The sequence below is a fragment of the Aythya marila genome (genome assembly GCF_965140915.1).
Source record: "Aythya marila genome assembly, chromosome: 2".
Classification (NCBI taxonomy): domain Eukaryota; kingdom Metazoa; phylum Chordata; class Aves; order Anseriformes; family Anatidae; genus Aythya; species Aythya marila.
The window spans coordinates 22,263,503-22,281,570 of record NC_139043.1 but is presented as its reverse complement, the minus strand read 5'-3'; the positions used below and the strand labels follow the sequence as shown (position 1 = coordinate 22,281,570).

Genomic DNA, 18,068 nt, shown 5'->3' with positions numbered 1-18,068 from the left:
CTGTAGCAGGAAGCCTTCTCCTAAACCGCACTTGGAGCCATTGCAGACAGTATTTTGTACTGATTATGCTGTTGCAAAGCATGAGGATGAAATGAGAATATGACCATGCCCTACACAAGGCATAAATTTCTTAACAGCTTGCTACTGCGAGCTACTGAATCTGAGCACCTGCTTGTCTTTCCTAACTGAAAAGGATGAATTTTAGCCCATACCCAAGTCTGAGAGGCTATTGTGGTCAGCAGACTTGCAGCATAATACAGCAAACCCACAACTACAGTGTCCAGAGCATGCTTGATCCTATATGCGAAGCAGTTCAGTGTGGAAACGAGTACCCATGCTAACTGGCCAGAAGCTTTCTGTAGACACTCATCTAGCTGGAAAGCAAATGCAGCATGGCATGTGTTACCCTAGTGGATGTTCTTGCTCCTGCTCACCAAGTGTTGTGCAGATATTGCCATTTCACTACCCTAATACATCTTCTTCCCACATCACCTATATACACTATCTAGGCCCAGCTTGGGCTTCTTTGCCCTAAATTCAGCCTCACAAGGAAGAGAAGAAAGAACGAAAAAAAAAGAAGCACACGGATCAGATAGAAATTAGCACTGTCTGAGAGATAAAACCAAGCACAAGTATTCAAAACCCAAAGTGCCCTGTGAATACTTAAGTGATGGACTATTTTAAAGGGGTCTTCATGGGGAATGTAACAAGCATAGCCACATTTGGATTCATACTGGCTGCACAGTTTAGGCTTTAATGAAGCAAAATATATATATATATATATATTTATGTTAGCCTTAAGCCTTCATATAGAACTCCCCAGGCTAATATGAGGCACCGGAAACAATCTTTCCATTATTTATTTATTTATTGAGAATATCTAACTGCAAACTTCGGTACACATCCAAGTTAGGCCTCAAACAACCAGGCAGTTTGAAGGAAAAAAAAAGGAAGGTGTAAGAAAAAGGGTTCCTTTACATGAGGCATCAGCTACATTCCTATAGAGTATTGCAGCAGGGCTTCTATTTTTTTTTTTTTCTCCTGGGAGATGAAAAATAATTGGTATCTGACACAGGACTAGAAAGAGCCTGTTCAATCTAACAGATTCAGTGCAAGCTCTGTTGTGAGACACTGTATTGTAAAGCAAGATAGACACTAAAATCCAGAAGGAGCAAGAGAAGTGAACTCTTACCTTCAAAGTCTGTCTGAAGGACAGAAGTTAAGAAAAACAAGACAAAGTTAAAACGTTTTTCTTAAATTACCCAAACTAACTAGAGCAAGTACCCATCAGGAAAATCAAGGCTTCACACTTGTCAGTTCAATAACTTGCCCAGTTAAATATTAGAACAGATTCTCTTAATCGTCTATATACTTTTGAATAGCAATGCTACTGTTGCACAAGTCATTTAGCATCCAGACCACATAGATTAAGGAATCTTTTAAAAAATACTTTGCAGATGACTAAGTTTTTTATTTTTTTAGAAAAACAAATCTCAAAGAGGTAAGATACACTGCTGTCAGATTAGCATTCAGTAATGGTCATGTTAATTGGACCTACGCTGTTCACCCATTTCCAGATGTGACACTAATAGATACATTCTATAGTCCTGCAGAGAACATATCTGCAAGTGTCATGCAAATGATGTTCTTTCTGCTATTACTTTAACTACTATATAGTGCAACAAGGATTTCACTTCAAACCTACGTGTTTCATTTCTGACCATGCCTGTTCATCTTCTTGCATGATGATCACTCTAGAGGAATGAAATTTTTAAAAAGTAAAATAGTTCTGAATGTGAATTTCAGCCCCGTTGGCAATAACAGAGGCTCTTCAGTGAGTTAAGATGCAATAAATTACCCCCCTCCTCCAACTCCCTCTCGAGCTGTGTTCATCTCAAAACCTGGCATTTCTAAATGTAAGGTCCCTTTTCATCATTTTACAGAAGTGGTACACAAGTCACATTAAAACCAAATATATAAAAGAAACAACACATCAGGATTCAAGGAAAAAAATTTATTTTAGGGCTAACAAGTTGATAATAAATAAAGGAATATAATAATGTAGTAACAGATGTTCTCATGCACTTAACACATACAATAACGCTGGCTTACACTGCTGTCTGGACAAATTGAGAAGAGGTATTTGGCAATATAAGTTTGAATAGTTTAGAGATTATAGAACAAGAAATTCTGCTGTGTTTCTTTTTTTACAGTTCTTTTATACAAATTCAAATAAATATTAATACATCTATTTTTCCTTGGATTGTGTTCACTTTTAACATGCCTGATAACTAAGCCACAGTAATATACAACTGCCAAGAAATAGTATTTATGAGTTATACTTATTAACATTCCCAGAAATGTATCATATTATGTCACATTGTGCAAGCTCCTTAGGTAAGATCGGATTTTAGGAAAAACTGCAGAAGGTTTAAACTCATTTAAACATATCCAGTGCAAAGGCCAGTCTAGTCCACACATTATGGTACTGTAATGTAAGCCAATATAATTTAAATAATAAAACATGCCTATATGATTCAGAAGCTGAATATGTCTTGTGTTTTAAAGATCAGACATCGAATATGCAGATTCTGCAATATCAGACATTTTTCAAATCTTTATGAGATGGCAAAATAATGTTAAGACTTTATAAGTAGTTTTTATTTTCTTTTTTTTAAGGGTAACTCACATTAACAGTACTACAGTGGCCAAAAAAAGACAAACTATTATAATAGAAATCAATCTGATTAAAAAATTAAATATTCCAATTAACACTGAAAAAGTGTTCATATTCATTATTTACAATTCATCAATGATACCAGTGTATAACTTCACACAGTCAAAGCATACCACTTTCCGAGCAAATACCAATTCGTCTATCCCCATTCAAGCATCCGATAGTAGCATGTTGTTTACACGTTTCATTCAGTTTAAAGAAGGAGATCGATCTGTGGTCCACAGTAATTCTATATATGGCCATTTGGTTTGCAAGCAGCGCTTTACAGGAGTGTCATCAGTCTGTAGCATTGGTTCTTCAAAGCCCATAACAACTGCTGTGCCTTCTACATACATGACCTGTCAAAACAAATCCAAATATGTCAGCTTATGTTTGTTCAAAACTTTTTTTTTTTCCTAAAAAAAGAATCAGATCCATGAAGATCTTTTTATTATTTATTTTTATTTTTAAATGAGATGAGGTATGAAATCTCTACTCAAAAAGCACAGCTGAAGAGCTGCAGTCCAGCCAACCTATTCACTATACTGTCTACAGTATGATCGTAAGCACAAAGCAGTTTCTGATTACAAATATATCCTTTTACAAGAAAAATCAATACTTTTGACAAAGCCAGTTTGAAGTACAAGTATTTTGTCTGCCACTACAGAGACAGGGAGTCAATTTTGCAACCTAATTGTTATTAGGACTAGACTTATGTTTCTTATATCTTACCTTTTCATTATAGTTGGATTGTTTCAGTCCGTTGTAATGGTAAACAGTGAATGACTCTGAAACCCTGGAGTCCTGGTAGAAAGAAAATAGTTCATTTAATGTAATATATACACTGTGCCTTAATAGTGTCTTTTCTTTACAACCAGACAGAAGCATTTAAACAGGAATGCTCAAGGAGTCTGCAGGAGTGTGCCATTTCTATTTTTCTTTCTCTTTCAGGTGATATATTGAAGATTTTGTTCACCTTGCTTTCCTCATCACAAATTATTAAAAGATGTCATTAAATTAACAGTTAAACTCCTCTAACACCCCCCAAACATTTTCAAGAGCTGCTCATGATCTCCTGTGTTCATGCAGACACTTTAAATCACACCTTCAGTACTCAGCATGTAGAAACTGTCCTACTCTTTAAAGTTAAGACACGTTAAGTAGTAGCCACAGTTGTGTGTATCTGTAACTGTTTGGATACTACTAAGTTAACTATTTACTAAGGACCAGATCCAGCCTCCAACCCTCCACGTGAAATCCAAAGAGAAATTTCTATTTCACATGCCTGCCTACCTGCAAACTAATTCTGAGGACACCTGTTCAGCTGATGCCTAACAGATGGACTGCAGTTGTCAACCTTTACCACTCCAGGTGTTTAAGTGCTTTAGTCCTAAAAGGACTGAAACGTTTTGCATGTAACTGAATTAGGAAATGCAAATTAGGTGTAACTTCATCTCTTTCATACCTACTGGACCGGGCTACAAACGAAAGCTTTTCCCATTTTAAAATATACAGCAATAAAGGCTGGAACGAGGACAGATCTGCTCAGGTTACAGCACATTCATCAGTGTACAGAAAGCCCCCATTCGTTTTCCTCCTCCAGAAGGATTCAGAAACTGTGCCATGCCATGGGTATCACGCAGCTAGGCTAGGCAGTAAAGGGAGGCTGGAGAAGAGAACTTACTGAAGGTGCTTCACAGAGACAAATAAAACTACGTTTTGCTGGGAAGGGAAGAGGGCACATTCTTTTCCCTGATAAAAGGAGAAGGGATGAAGGAAGAGATGTGCTGGTTCCCAGTTCCTGTCCCACAGATGTTTTTAATTTTTTTAATGAATTTTAATGAATTTTTTTAATGAGTTTAATGAATTTTGTACAGTAATTGTTTCCCAAATAAAGGGCATATTGGAGAGTTCAAGAACTCCCCTCTCCAAGCGACTACCTAACACCAAAGAGTCATGCTTGCACTCTCAGTCTAAATGATTTTTGAATATTTTTCTACGTCAACAGCTTTGAAAAGGAAAGCTGAGACCCCTTCTTCCTCCTGAGGTGGAGTTTAGTTCTCTCGGAGAGTAAGAATGAGAATCCCTTCTCAGGAAAGGAATTGATCTGATCTCCTGAGCACTGAGTGTTCAAATATTATGTAAAGGGGAGTATCAACAATTCCAACCATCACCGGCATCTGCTATTTTCTCATGGTATTTTAAAACAAGATATTAACATTAACTTCTGAAGAATTTCACTTTAAGAAATAATTCTGAACTAGCATGGGGAAGGGTTCCTGCTATTTAATCCAGAGACATTACAGAGTATGTACTTTGGCTTTCTAAACTCTAAACTAGAGGTGCCACTCTAGATATCTGAGACCGAAAAAATAAGTACTGGAATCTTCCAGATTAAATAGGATTAAATTGTATTCATTTTATAAGATATTTCCACTTCTGGAAGAACAAATGATAGTAAGAAGAAACAGCTGGGAAATACATAATGTATATTTAATTCTGTAAATCCCACGAAAATGAGCACTAACTCCTCTTTTTTCTTCTAGACCTGAATCATCTCTTAATGATGCATTCAGTCACTACCATCTTTGGCAGGGCATTCTTCTGAATGACCATCTCGTTTCAGACTGCGGTACTGTTTGGGTGTAATACTCTGTGCAACTCTAACAAAAAGAGTCTTCCTGAAGGTATTTTAAAAATACTAGTTTCATGTTACCTTGGTTGTAAAAATTAAGCCGCAGTTTCAATTATATGTTAAACCACAAAAGCCTCCAAAGGATTACTCCTCTCAGCCCTTCTCTTGCCTCCACCATTGCATCTTTCCATCCCTGGGAAATCCCACTCTCTTCTGCTGTCACAAACGTTTGAGACTGCTCTCGTCTGGACCAGCTGCCTGCTCTGGTTTAACATACATCTGTACAGAGATGTTCCTCGTGGCAGGAGGAAGGCAGCATGACAGCAGGAGAATGTGACCCAGGCCAAAGAGAGAAGCGGAGAGCAGCACTAGGTTAACACGTGCTTCAGAGCAGTGGTGCAATCTTAATGAATCTATGGAAAATTACTTTCGAGCTCTCAATCTGTTTCATTACCCTGGCAGATACCGACTTCTACGCATACTAAACATAAATCTGTAATGACTTCTGCTTATACTGTTTACATGATTAGAGATGCATGGTTTTACATATGTTGCAATCTTTTCCTATTTGTAGCAATTATAGCAGACATTTGTAATATTGATAGAAACAGACTGACATTTCATTCTGAGAAAAAACAAACTCAGATGAACTTCCTTTTCTGGCTAGGGAAGTGGTTCAATTTCATATGCGACATAATTATACATTTCCAGAACATACGTTTTGAAATTGTCACTACAAGGGAGCTTCCTTCCAGTGTAAAGCTGACAAAAATCACAGATACGTTACACAAAATGGAAGTCTACAGTTTGTTATGCAATGCAAGAAGTTATTTACTGGTCATACGTGTCCATACAATACTTATTATTGAAAATACCTTTATGATATTGATCAAAGTGCTTCATGACCCTCAAAGACAAGTTAAAGAGACAGTGCTCTGCAGCAATGAAGCTATATTGATTACCTGCTCAGGGAAGAATTCTTGCAGAAAGGGACCCAGTAAGATGATGCCCAGCCCTTCTGGGTCTAATTTGGTCTTCATGAGGTTTACACTACGACAAAAACATCGGATATAAAAGTATGAGTAAGACGTCTTTACTCCTGCACTACTAAATTACGCTCTGCTACCACAGTACTGGCTGCCAAGGATATCAATACTATTCTATTTTTAATCCTGAGTGACAAAATGCACCAGAATGGCATGCCAGTTGCCAAAACACAGTTATTTTTAAGTAAAAATAATCTCTTATTTTAAATTAAATAAGTGATAATTCTGAAGGACCACCATATTTGGTAAAGTAATTTGAAACCCATATAATCTAAAACTAGGTTTATAGCCCAAAAGGCACTCTGCTGTCTTGTATGCATTCTTCAGCTATACATAAAACAGTCATCTCTCAAACGCAGCTCTGTAACTGCCAAAGAACCTGCTCTGAAACAGAGACCTGAAAAGCCTCCAGGATGTACTAAGCACATTGAAATAAAAGTAAACTTAACATTTCATGTATACATTGTGCCACTGATAACAAAGAAGCCAAAAAAAATTAATGCATTTATTAACAGTACACTGGAATAATCTGAAAGCCTTTCTGCATGAATATGATGTAATTTTGCGTCACTACAAACAAATGTCAATTATACCTTTATGATTCTACTTGAACATCATAGTCTACAGACATCAGATTGTCTAAACATTTATTTATCCTGTCCTTTTGTCTAAATTGCAAGCTGTACCATGCAGGAGAATGTCCTCACTGGAGACTGCCTCGCCCTGTGTACTGTTTCCAACGCTGTTCAGTAGTGGATGCTTACAACAGAGTACAAGAGGGCAAGAATACAGTGATACTCTTAGTTTACCCTCCCTGTTTCCAGCAGTCTGCTGCTTGAAGACATCTTCAGTGAGAGGCTATATCTAAACACACAGATGTATATTCTTTTTCTTTCCATGCATATGCCTGATTGGCTTTGAACCCATATACACTTGATGCATTTAATCAACTCCACTCAAATTAAATATAAGATACTGTAAATAAGCATCCAATGTTTTGCAACTGCTACCTGCTAATCCAGTTTGATGACACCTTGTTCTTGTACAGTGAGTAACAATGAACATAATTCTGTATTGATTTTTATGAAAATCCTGATTTTAGAAACCTCTCACATGCCACTGATTGTCTTTCGTTACTCATCTTGAGATTCCGAAAAGCTTAAAGCATTAGATAAGATGATCACAACCAAACTTTTTAGTTCTCAAACTAAAAAGTGCAAATACCACTCTTGGAAGCAATGCCTTTAATTTTACTTTAACAACAAAAACAGAACAGAAAGGTCTGTACGTAATTTGAAATGTGTTATTTATACCTTTGTTCCACATTAAATGGACAGGGCAACTAGAAACAAAATAGAATAGGTCCTCAAGACAGTAACGTTAGACAAAATTTGTATTTAAGAAGAGATATTTCAAGACAAAATATTCCATGGTTTGATCTCCAGTGAGGTCTTTCCCATATAGCAGGCTGTCTGACTGTCATCCTACATCAGTTTATGTTTAATGTGCTAAGCACAATAACATAGGCCAGGGTTATGCCACAGATGCCCTGAAGGCCAAACAGCCGAATGAAAAAACTCCTCGATGCAGAAAGGGTATTTCTGCAGACTTATTGATGCAACAGAACAAAAGGCCAAAACAAAGTTTCTCAGACCTTTTAAATTAAGCCTTTTTTTCCCTTAAAAAAAAAAAAAACACAAACAAACAAACAAAACTTTTGCAAATTTCACCATTTACTAACATGACACAAATATTAGTATCTTTGTCTTGTCTTTCCCGGGTGTCTCTTGATTCCAGTTTTCACCCTTCCTCCCCAGCTCAGTAAACTTCGCTATAGCTTGTAACATTTGGAAGACAGAAAATGACATCAATACATTTCATGTCTGTGGTAAGTACACTTGCAGCCTCAACAGCCATTGTACAGGAATGACTGATTTAGACTGCAATAGGCTAGAACATGCTCATGAAAGAGCAGAACCATCTTTGAAGATGTTAAAAAAAAATCAAGCACATAGCTCTCCTTTCTTGGTTAAACATTTAGTGTTAAGACATAATTAGAAGGTAAGCTTTGACACTGAAGATTATCTGCTGTCACTGAATATTAGTCCCATCAGTCCATATAACATCTAAAGTAAGTAAGTGAAACCTTTTTCACTTAGTAGTTTTGACTCTAATCCTAGAAATGTGTCATTTCTGGAAATAAATATCAGTTATAAACAGAAGGCACCACATGCTGCTGGAACAAAAATGCAGGTGAAGCAGTTTCAGCTTTAAACTCTGTATATAAATCAATGTTAAACTGCCTACATGTACCTTAGTGATTTATCTTTTTAGTCAGTTTCACCCTAGTCAACATATAGGAATATATTCACAATGACCATCTCCTCAACACATAGTACTGACGGTAGTGTGTTTTTTTTTGGCTTCTAGTTATCACTATCAAAGCTAGAGAGATTTTAATTCTAATTCATCCCCCCTTCCAATTCACTGAAAGCTAACTTAGGCACTTCAAAATAACATCCTGTGCTCAGAGTACAGGCTAGAAAAAAAAATCCAGAAAAAAACAGTAATTAATATGTGGCTAACTGATACTTCTGTATTCTGAAATTTCATTATACTTACTATTCAGGATCTGAAACAAGGTCCAGAGCCTTCATTACATCTTCTAGGAGAGTGTCAGGTATAAAGCCATTATCTAAAGCAGTAACAAAGCTCATTAGGAAAAGAAACAAAATGCTTTCCAGGAACACAGAATTTACTCAAAAATACAAATAGTGCACATCTTTATCTCTAAAACTTCAAAACACATGGTGGGGTTCTAGAAGGCACAGTTCTCAAGCACTTCTCTATCACTTTAAAAGAATGCAATACAAAAACTGTAGGTTTATCATTTATATGCTTAACAACTTAATACTTGCTAACAATTCAATCTCTATAGTAATCTCCACTTGATACATAGGGTAATAACTGTTATTTTTTTTTCGGTTTTGAACAGTTAAAATAATGACTGAATGTTACACAATTTGTTTTCCAAAACCTAAGAAAGTTTTCAGTTTCTGCCATATACGTTTAAAAACAATTTCATGACGAATGCAATCATAACAAATATTTTATGAAAGATTAATATAAGAGAAATCAAATTATATGTAAGCCTTCTGTTAATTAGAAACATGAGGTTAATTAGAAAATTATGAGGTTAAAAAGCATATGCTCTAAGAACTCTAACTCCTGTTACACTATGTTGTACTCAATTCCCTTTGCTACAAAAAGTTTTCAAAAATTTGTTTCACTTATAGATTGAATGCTGTATTAAAAATTTCTTAAGTACTAAGTACTTAATTTGTCTATTAATCAGTCTGGGAATAAACAGTGTATTACCCTGACATAGAAAGCGCAATGGATTTGAAAGTGCAGTATTTAGAACAAATTTTATAAAATAATAATCCTGTTTATTTTTAAGAGATACTCCACAGAATGCAGCATTCATTACTTCTTGAAATATGTCTCTACCGAATGAATGCACTTCAATCCAAAAATCACACTTCAGCAAGACATACAGCCCTTACCCTCAGGGTCATATGTTTGGAAGACCCTCCTAGCTTGTTCTGAAGGCGCTTCAGGAGCAACAAGGGCCATATCCTTTGGAGAAAAAAAAAAAAAAAAGAAAGAAAGAAAACTTTCAGGATATTCTTAATTCAGATACAGATTACTAAGGAAAAATTTACCTATACTACACAGCTTTGGACCTTAAATGAATGCAAATTAAATACAAGAGAAGAATAACTGTAAGTACTTTGAAAACAGTGACTTAAAGCTATCAAGAACTATGTTGCAGACTATTAAACTTCCAGACAAAGCTTACGTAATTTTTAATGCAGATGTCATGGCACAGAAAAACTACTTGGAGTCTGTGCATTATATAGAGATTTAAATTTATAGTATTATTCTTCATATCCGAAAACACAAACAAGTAGCAGAGGAGTTTAGTGAGTGTACTATGCATGCATGCATTACAAACAGATAAGAATTATTTAGATAGAAAGCTGCAAGACAATGTTTTGAAGTCTATTTCACAGGCTGCCAGAACACAAACTTGTTAGTTGCATGAAAAAAATATGGTTCCAATAGTAGCTGTTGTAATGCTTTTATTTATGGGCTTTTCATCTCAAACACAGTTTTGTTTTCCAAAACTCATATACAGGAGACATTTTCTCTACTATTGTAAAACGGCAAAAAGCATATTCCTCTGGTTTTGTGCCAAAAACATTATGAAAAAAAGTAAAACTGGTAAGCTATTCATGAGAAACAAAAGGCGATAAAAAGGGTAAGAAATGCACCGTACTCAGCACACCCTTTAGCTTAAAAAGGTACCAAAACCTGAGATTAAAATGGAACATAAAACACCAAATAACTGCTCACTAGGAGTACTTGAAGCCCTCATCTCCTCTTAAAAGTTACAACCATGTATGTTATTTTTCACACAGAAAGGGAAATGAAAAACTAAAACTTACAAAGGAAACACTGCATTTGACTATGCCCCCCTATAGTTTTGCTTTCTGTCAAAGTAGAAATGTAATGGTACCTGCTCTGCTATGGACAGGAAAACAAACAAAAAGTTGGCTTTCCTCTAAACAACAGTAAACATCAAAAATGTTTCTTCATATTGTATGAAGTAATTTTTATTTTTTACAAATCAGTGTTTTAAAAAGCATACAACCTTTTAAATTCCAGTTTCAGCTCAACTTCACTTTCTGCAGATGACATTTTTTTAGAAGAGAAAATCACCATATCCACTCATTATACCTCTATGTGCAACAGTTAATCAGAGAAATGTAGAATTCAAAAATGCACAGGGGCTTACTGCTCTTTGAACAGATTAAGAAAACCACTTCAGGGAAAGAACAGAGGCAAACCATAGATTTTACCAGAACTCCACTCTTATCCATTTTCTCTTAATAGCTGACTCCAAATCAGCCAAGAACTTTAAGTATACACCTAACAGTATCCAGCATGCGCTTAGAAAACTTCCCTGAGTGAAAGCCAGCTGCCTAGAACACACAAAAAGGGGTAACATGCGACACATTTAAAAATATCAAGCAAGTTTTATTTTGCAGACATGAGAGATGCAGCTCTTACTGGCATCAGGTGCATACAATCATGGGTTAGAGTTCCCCTAATTTCTGCACATGGGACAGCCAATATTTGGTCTTAAGAAGGATTGTATTTAGAAGTTAGGAGGAAGTATCTGAGCTGCCAGCCCATCACTACTAGAACACCAGCCCATTATACTTTCTCTCCTAAGGGCTGCTCTACTGCTGCATGACACCACGCAAAAATCTACATTACGGAGCAGTGTGGCGCCTGTATGGAAGGATCAGGGTTCAATCTGCTGTGATCTATTTAGATCTATCCATATTGCAACTTAAGTGGTAATAAAGTTTGGGCCAAACGCCAGCCCTAGATGCACACTGTGCAGAAGCAAAGCCAGCTGCTCGTGTCCACCCCTCTCTGAAAAGCAGCATCCCAGCGCGCAACTTCAGCACGGGCTCCACAGCTAGAGAAAGCTTTCCGCACATCTGTTGGACACTTGATTGCATGCAGCAGGATTTAAAGGATCAATGCAGTGGGAATTTTCCCCTCAAAGAAAGCTCTGAAACATTCTAAGTCCCTAATACACATTAATCCAATGAATCACGTCTGCTGGAAGCCTCCTAGTTCTTAAGACGTGAAAAGCCCTTACCAGGACCAAGCCAATTCCTGGCCCTCTTGCAGCACAAGTACCACATCTCACTGTGACTGGACTTCTGAACCCATCTTCATTTATACCAGAAGTAGGTTGGCCTGCAGAGAAACTAGGACTGTACATCTCCCTGAGCTATACGCAACTTCTCCATCACCTTCTGAGTACTCCATCTCCATCATCCATCTCCAAGGCAGAAAGCCTACAGAAGACACTAGTTCAGAAGAAGTCCCTTCATGCTTTTAGTCTCTCCTGGTGAGAGCAACTTCTACAGTACTTGCTTAACGGACTGGAAAAATAAAAGCTAAATTGTTATATTGATCCAGTAGCATCAAAATGAAATTTTAAGGGTCTAAACACGACTGATTTGGAACAAAAACAGCAATGCAAAATATTAGTGATTGTGTGAATGAATGACAACTACAGCACTTACAGAAAATCAATACTTTAACAGTGTATCTTCATAGTTGCCTACGTTTAAACTTTTTTTTAAGCAGGTAAGAGACTTAGGAAGCAAAAAGATTAGAAAAAAATCTTATGTTTGTAAAACCCTACAAAAGATTAAAATTTATTCTTTAAAAAAGGAAAAAGTAAATAAAATATATCCATAGGGAGTGTGGAACCCCAAACTGTTCTAACCTCTGAGACTTTAAAAAATTTTTTTAATTGTTTTTATTAAAAAAAATAATAAACAATTAAAATTTTAAGATTTTATCCATGTATATACAAATCTAATGCATCCTTTAACTTAGAAAATACATGTATATCCACTATCCATGGTCCATACGTTTTTATCTAGCCAACGCCCCTCTCGCTCCCCCCAAAACAAACCCGTACCTCCCTCGAGCAGCAAAATTGAAAACGTGACAAACACTTAATGAAAACATATTTCAGCTGCCCAAGCTGATACTCCATCAGCTGTGCCAAAACACGCCCCCAGCCTTACGAATTGTATTTTGATGTATCCCATGCATTAGAAGTTCCATATAAGGCAATTCCATCAACAGTTAATTATAATAATTATTTGCAATATTAAGTACAACATGTCCCAAAAATCACATTTTGCTTGTTGGCTCCTATGATTCACAAACAAGGCATGTTATATTACTTTGAAAAGTTGTTCTCATCAGCGGTACCAGTTATTTTAAGATCCCGTGTTTACCCTCAGAGGCAAAAAATACTCTTCTTAAGTTTTAATGAAAACATTCCAGAAGTTTTCATTTTACAAATCAAAACCAGAACATAATGAATAAGCCACACTGACATCCTGGCTATGAATTTTTACAAAGACCCCTTGCTGAAAGACCTGCTGCCCCTGAAAATGAAATGTTTGCGTATGGCCCACTTCACAGTTCCACACATGCCACAGTTGAGTGATACATGGAAGAATTACATACTATAGCACTAATTCTTTTCTTGAAAAATTGCTTGAAAACAATACAGAAATGCTTGTAATTTATTAACTATTTAATCAGATCTGCAAGAACCAGGATTATTTTGTATCTTGTATTTTGGAATCTTGTATTACAGACAAAACAGTGTCTTTTTCAATGCTGTAATCATTGGCTTTCAAGACAGCAACTTTTCCAAAATAGTTTCCTAAGAAAACAAGGCTGATGGGATCTGAAAACAATTCCCGTATCTCTGGTTGACTTCTGGATGCATTGCTCAACTTCAATTTTATTTGACAGAAGGGCTGGAGTCTCAAGACTGGTTGTTGAAACTGGAGGCCAGGCAGCGAGGAATTGCACAAGTTTGTGCTCTCAGCAGGACAGAAGGCAGACACTGCTGTTAATGACTGCGTTTGGCAGAAGGTGGACAACTGCCAACTACTGCAGGCACAAGCTCAGACTTCTGACTTGTGAATCCACGCCTGGCTCTCCTCACATGCACTCGTGCAGGAGATTAAGTGGTGGGTTACCATAACGTGTCTGGGTGCATGGAGACATAGAAAGAGAGGTGCAAGAGAGAGAAGGAAAGGGAAAGAAGAAAAAAAACATTTAAGAAATGGTCTAGGAGACACACCTGCTGAAAGACGGGCTTTGTCTGGTTTGCTCTTCCACAGCGTGCCTTGGCTTGGAAGCCCATTCACCCTCTAGCAAAATCTGACAAAACGTTCATTGCATACTACTTTCTTTCCATCAAAGATAAAATGAAATGCATTTTCCAGAAAGTTAGGCCATGGTATCTTGGGAGTTCTTTTGGACAACAAATTGTCTATCAGTCAGCAGCACATCCTTGCGTCAATGACGGCTGCATTAGCAGGAAGGTTGTAAGTCGCTGGAGGAAAGTGATTCTTCCTCGATACCTCTGAGATTTCACCTGAGATATAAGGGACAGGGCTGGGTTCCTGACCACACGATGTTGACATACTGGAGCTGTCCAAGGAAGGGCAACCAAAACTACTGGCGCAGGTAAAGAATGTAATATAGGAGAAGGGGCTGAGGGAACTGGATTTCTCAAGCCTTAGAAAAGGTTAGCAATAATCATTGCTATCTTCAATTACCTACTAGGACAATAGGGAAGACAGGGCCAGACTTCGCTGTGATGCATAGAGAGGGCAAGCGCCAATGGGTACAAGTCACAACACAGGAGATTTAGATTAGATATTATAATTCAGATTTTTTTTTCCTCATGATGAAGGAAGCTGAACATTGGAACAGGCTGCCCAGGAAGGCCGTAGAGATATTCAAAACACAACTGGGCAAGGCCCTCAGCAACCTGCTCTGGGCAAGACCTGCTCTGAGCAGGGAGCTTGCTTAATCCTAAAATGTCTAGCAGGTCTTTCCAATCCAGTTTATAATTCTAACAAGTTCTAGATTTACTGTTCTCATCTTACAATTTCAGCTGGTCTTAATGAGACACTGAACATGTACTTAGAGATGTGTAACAATCTTATTGTATTGTATAAATTACCTTTTCAGAGCGGTCACTGTTCCCTCTTAATTTTAATCCAATGGCTTCAAGTTGAAGGTTTCCATAACTGATTCAAATATAAAAATACAATTCCCTGACAAATGACAACTGTTATTTGAACTTAGGTACTAAGCTTGAAAGTTCTTATCCAAAGACAGCTATCCACATGCCAGTGTTGCGAAAACAGAGTGTGAATGCATCTGGTAGTTTAATTGCTGGTTTTGGTCCACATGCAATGGTTGGGACTCCAAACTGAGATCCCAATAACAAAACTATCCCAACCACATCAAAAAACACTAGGGTCCTGTCCTGTTTTTATTCTGGGTAGGACTCCAGAGACAAGTTAAACTGGATAAAATCCAATATCTGTCTGTTCAACCCAGCATGCCCTTGGAAACACAAAAAAGTAGTAGATTTTAACAGTATGGGAAGCAGAAAGAAAGTCAGACCTATTCTAATACTGTGAGACTATAAAGGCACCTGATGCATGGTATAGAGGAAGAATCTCACTCAATCTCACTGTGGAGATGGTTCAGAAAGAAATCTGATTTTAATTGTCTTTAAACTTCTCTCAGATTATCTTTTGAAAAAGAAAAGAAATTTCATGTGATCCTACTAATGTACTCTGTATTACCATTTGGATGCATAGGTCTTTCACAGATGACCAGAATACATTTCAAATGAGGCAGTGCTCCAAAGTAAGAATGAGAAGCTTCAGTTCCTCAACATGTTCAACAACTTCCCAAGAAGGCTACAAGTGAACTGCTGCCACATTAAAAAAAAAAGGGAGGGTAGGAGGTGGAAAGGGGGCAGGAAATTCATGTTCCTTGTTTTGAAGCATGTATTGTAAGAGATTACCATAAAACAATGAAGATTGGTTATGTAGTGTTCACTTTTATTTATTTCAATTGCCAACTTTTTTCACTATCACAGAACAAAGTCTTTGTTTTGAGAGCAAAAGTGTGTTACTGGAATTACAGAACAGGAATGGATAAGTTTTAGTTTCCTGGAATTCTTATTTACTTACTAAATTAAATATTACCCCCACCTTCCCAAGTTTAATCAAAAAGGGCAGCTTTTCCATACTTTTTGTTATTTAACAGTATCATATTCTGTCCTCAACAACATCAAAAATTAATCTTTATTCCTAAGAGGAACTAAAGTGGAAGTGGTCAAGTTTCATGGTTGACAACATGCAAAAACTTCACAACAAAGTTTACTCAAAATGAATTGTAGTTTTTATTATCATGCTAGCTGTCAACTTTTAAAAAAAACTTATGAAATAGTATTTCTGTATATAGTATCATTTCAGGCTGTAGACATGAAGCACTTGTAATACAACCCCTGGTGAGCATTAATATACTAACTCCGTGTGAAAATTGCACTAAGTAGGTGGGAAGTGAAGAGGTATGACAGGACCATGTAATGGCACAGTTCAAAGATACATGTATACCTCAGAAATTCAGTTCTTCCTAAATACTTGGAAGTACTGAGAGCCTCACTTCATGTTAGAAACCTGTTTCAGGTGTTCAGTTCACCATTTAAACTATGTAATTCAAGCTTGGGAAGATGAAAATGCCCCGCTTTGCTTCAACCCAGAACCATGAAATGTTTTTGAAAGTGGGTGAGATTGTGACATTGATTATTTTGTAACTCAAGTATGACAAGAATTTTTCTAAAGGACGATTATTAACTTGGCAAATTATTGCAAGTAAGATCTTATGGCTTTACATGTGAACAGTATGAGCTTTAGAAGTACTTAAGGAAACCGTGTATTAAGAATGTCAAGTGACCACTGGTATTTTGTGCTGCTAAGCAGTATTTTAGGGAATCTCCATGTACACATACAGAAAATGCAGGGACTGTTATTTCTTCACTGTTATTTTCTTTTTAAAAACAGTATTGCCTTTTATGTTCATATTGCAATTTGGCGTTTCAGGTAGCTAAATCTGTAATAGCAGAGTACAACAATTACCTCACACGAAAGGCAGTATGTTTATTTCTTTAATACAAAACTTGTGTTATTTTCCTCCTTAAAGCTGTGTTACACAATAAAGCCCATTTCATTTAACACCAATTACATCAGTTTTCTTAATTATGCATAGGAAATTACAGAACTTTATTTCTGAATACACCCATACTGTCTCAATATTCCTGTAGCAAAGTATCTTTAACTTATTTCATGTCTTAGACTGGCACCTTTGGCACCTCTCTATAACATAAAACTGCTCTTTTCAGAAAGTCTATATAAATATACACAGACATACGAAGATTCCCTGAACTATGAAGCAGTAGACCCAAATGGGTATAATTCAAACTCAAATGAGGAAATATCAATGTTTCATACCCTTCTCATGTAAAACAAATCAACAATGGGGGAAAAAAAGCATTTAAAAACTGAAAGGAGGTTATTTTAAAATTTAGAAACAAACATGTTACTCAGTTATAAAAATACGACTTCTGATGCTATGATGCTACATATGGGAGAAATAAAGATAGAAAATTAAAGTAGTATGTTAAATAACTGCTTCAACTCAGCTAGAAAAAGTTAAAAGCTTCTTCCACCATAACTGGTTTGCCCCACATCTTTCTTCATATTTTTTCCTTCCTTCCTTCCTCATTTAGACTTTTAATTTATTCATTCACATATTTCTAACCTGAAAGTAGAGCTGCTTTATCAAAGGAGGTTGTTATCAGTATGAAAGGAGATGACCAAGGAATGTAAATCTCATTTCTGAATGCTTCTCAGAAAGTGTTTAGAAATGGACTTCGAGGGTATTCGTGATTGTACTTGTGAAGGATGAAATTAGATGCTGTATATGGGTTCACTCTGATGTTCCCAGGGATTCAACAGCTGTCACATGCATTAAGGTTCTGTGAATCAGGCAATACCTAAAATCCAAGTTGATTTCAATCAGGTTCCTGCTGGTTATAAAATTACTTAAGGTCTCCTGGAAACATGCAGATTTTTTATGCCAGTTCAGTCTGTCATGTTACATGTTTATTAGGCAGCCG

At 36.6% G+C, this 18,068-nt stretch overlaps 1 protein-coding gene across 3 annotated transcripts in view; it reads right to left on the bottom strand.

Annotated features, from left to right (window-relative positions):
• Positions 1-2,005: 2,005 nt before the first annotated feature.
• MINDY3 (MINDY lysine 48 deubiquitinase 3) overlaps positions 2,006-18,068 on the bottom strand; it is a 49,874-nt gene continuing 33,811 nt past the window's right edge. For all 3 annotated transcript variants that reach the window (XM_082753240.1, XM_082753241.1, XM_082753242.1), the window contains 5 exons: positions 9,964-10,036; positions 9,020-9,092; positions 6,314-6,401; positions 3,449-3,520; positions 2,006-3,075 (listed from right to left, as the gene is read on the bottom strand). In XM_082753240.1, the coding sequence (XP_082609366.1) occupies positions 2,926-3,075; positions 3,449-3,520; positions 6,314-6,401; positions 9,020-9,092; positions 9,964-10,036 (456 nt within the window). In that variant the 3' untranslated portion in view covers positions 2,006-2,925. The remainder of the gene's footprint in view (positions 3,076-3,448; positions 3,521-6,313; positions 6,402-9,019; positions 9,093-9,963; positions 10,037-18,068) is intronic.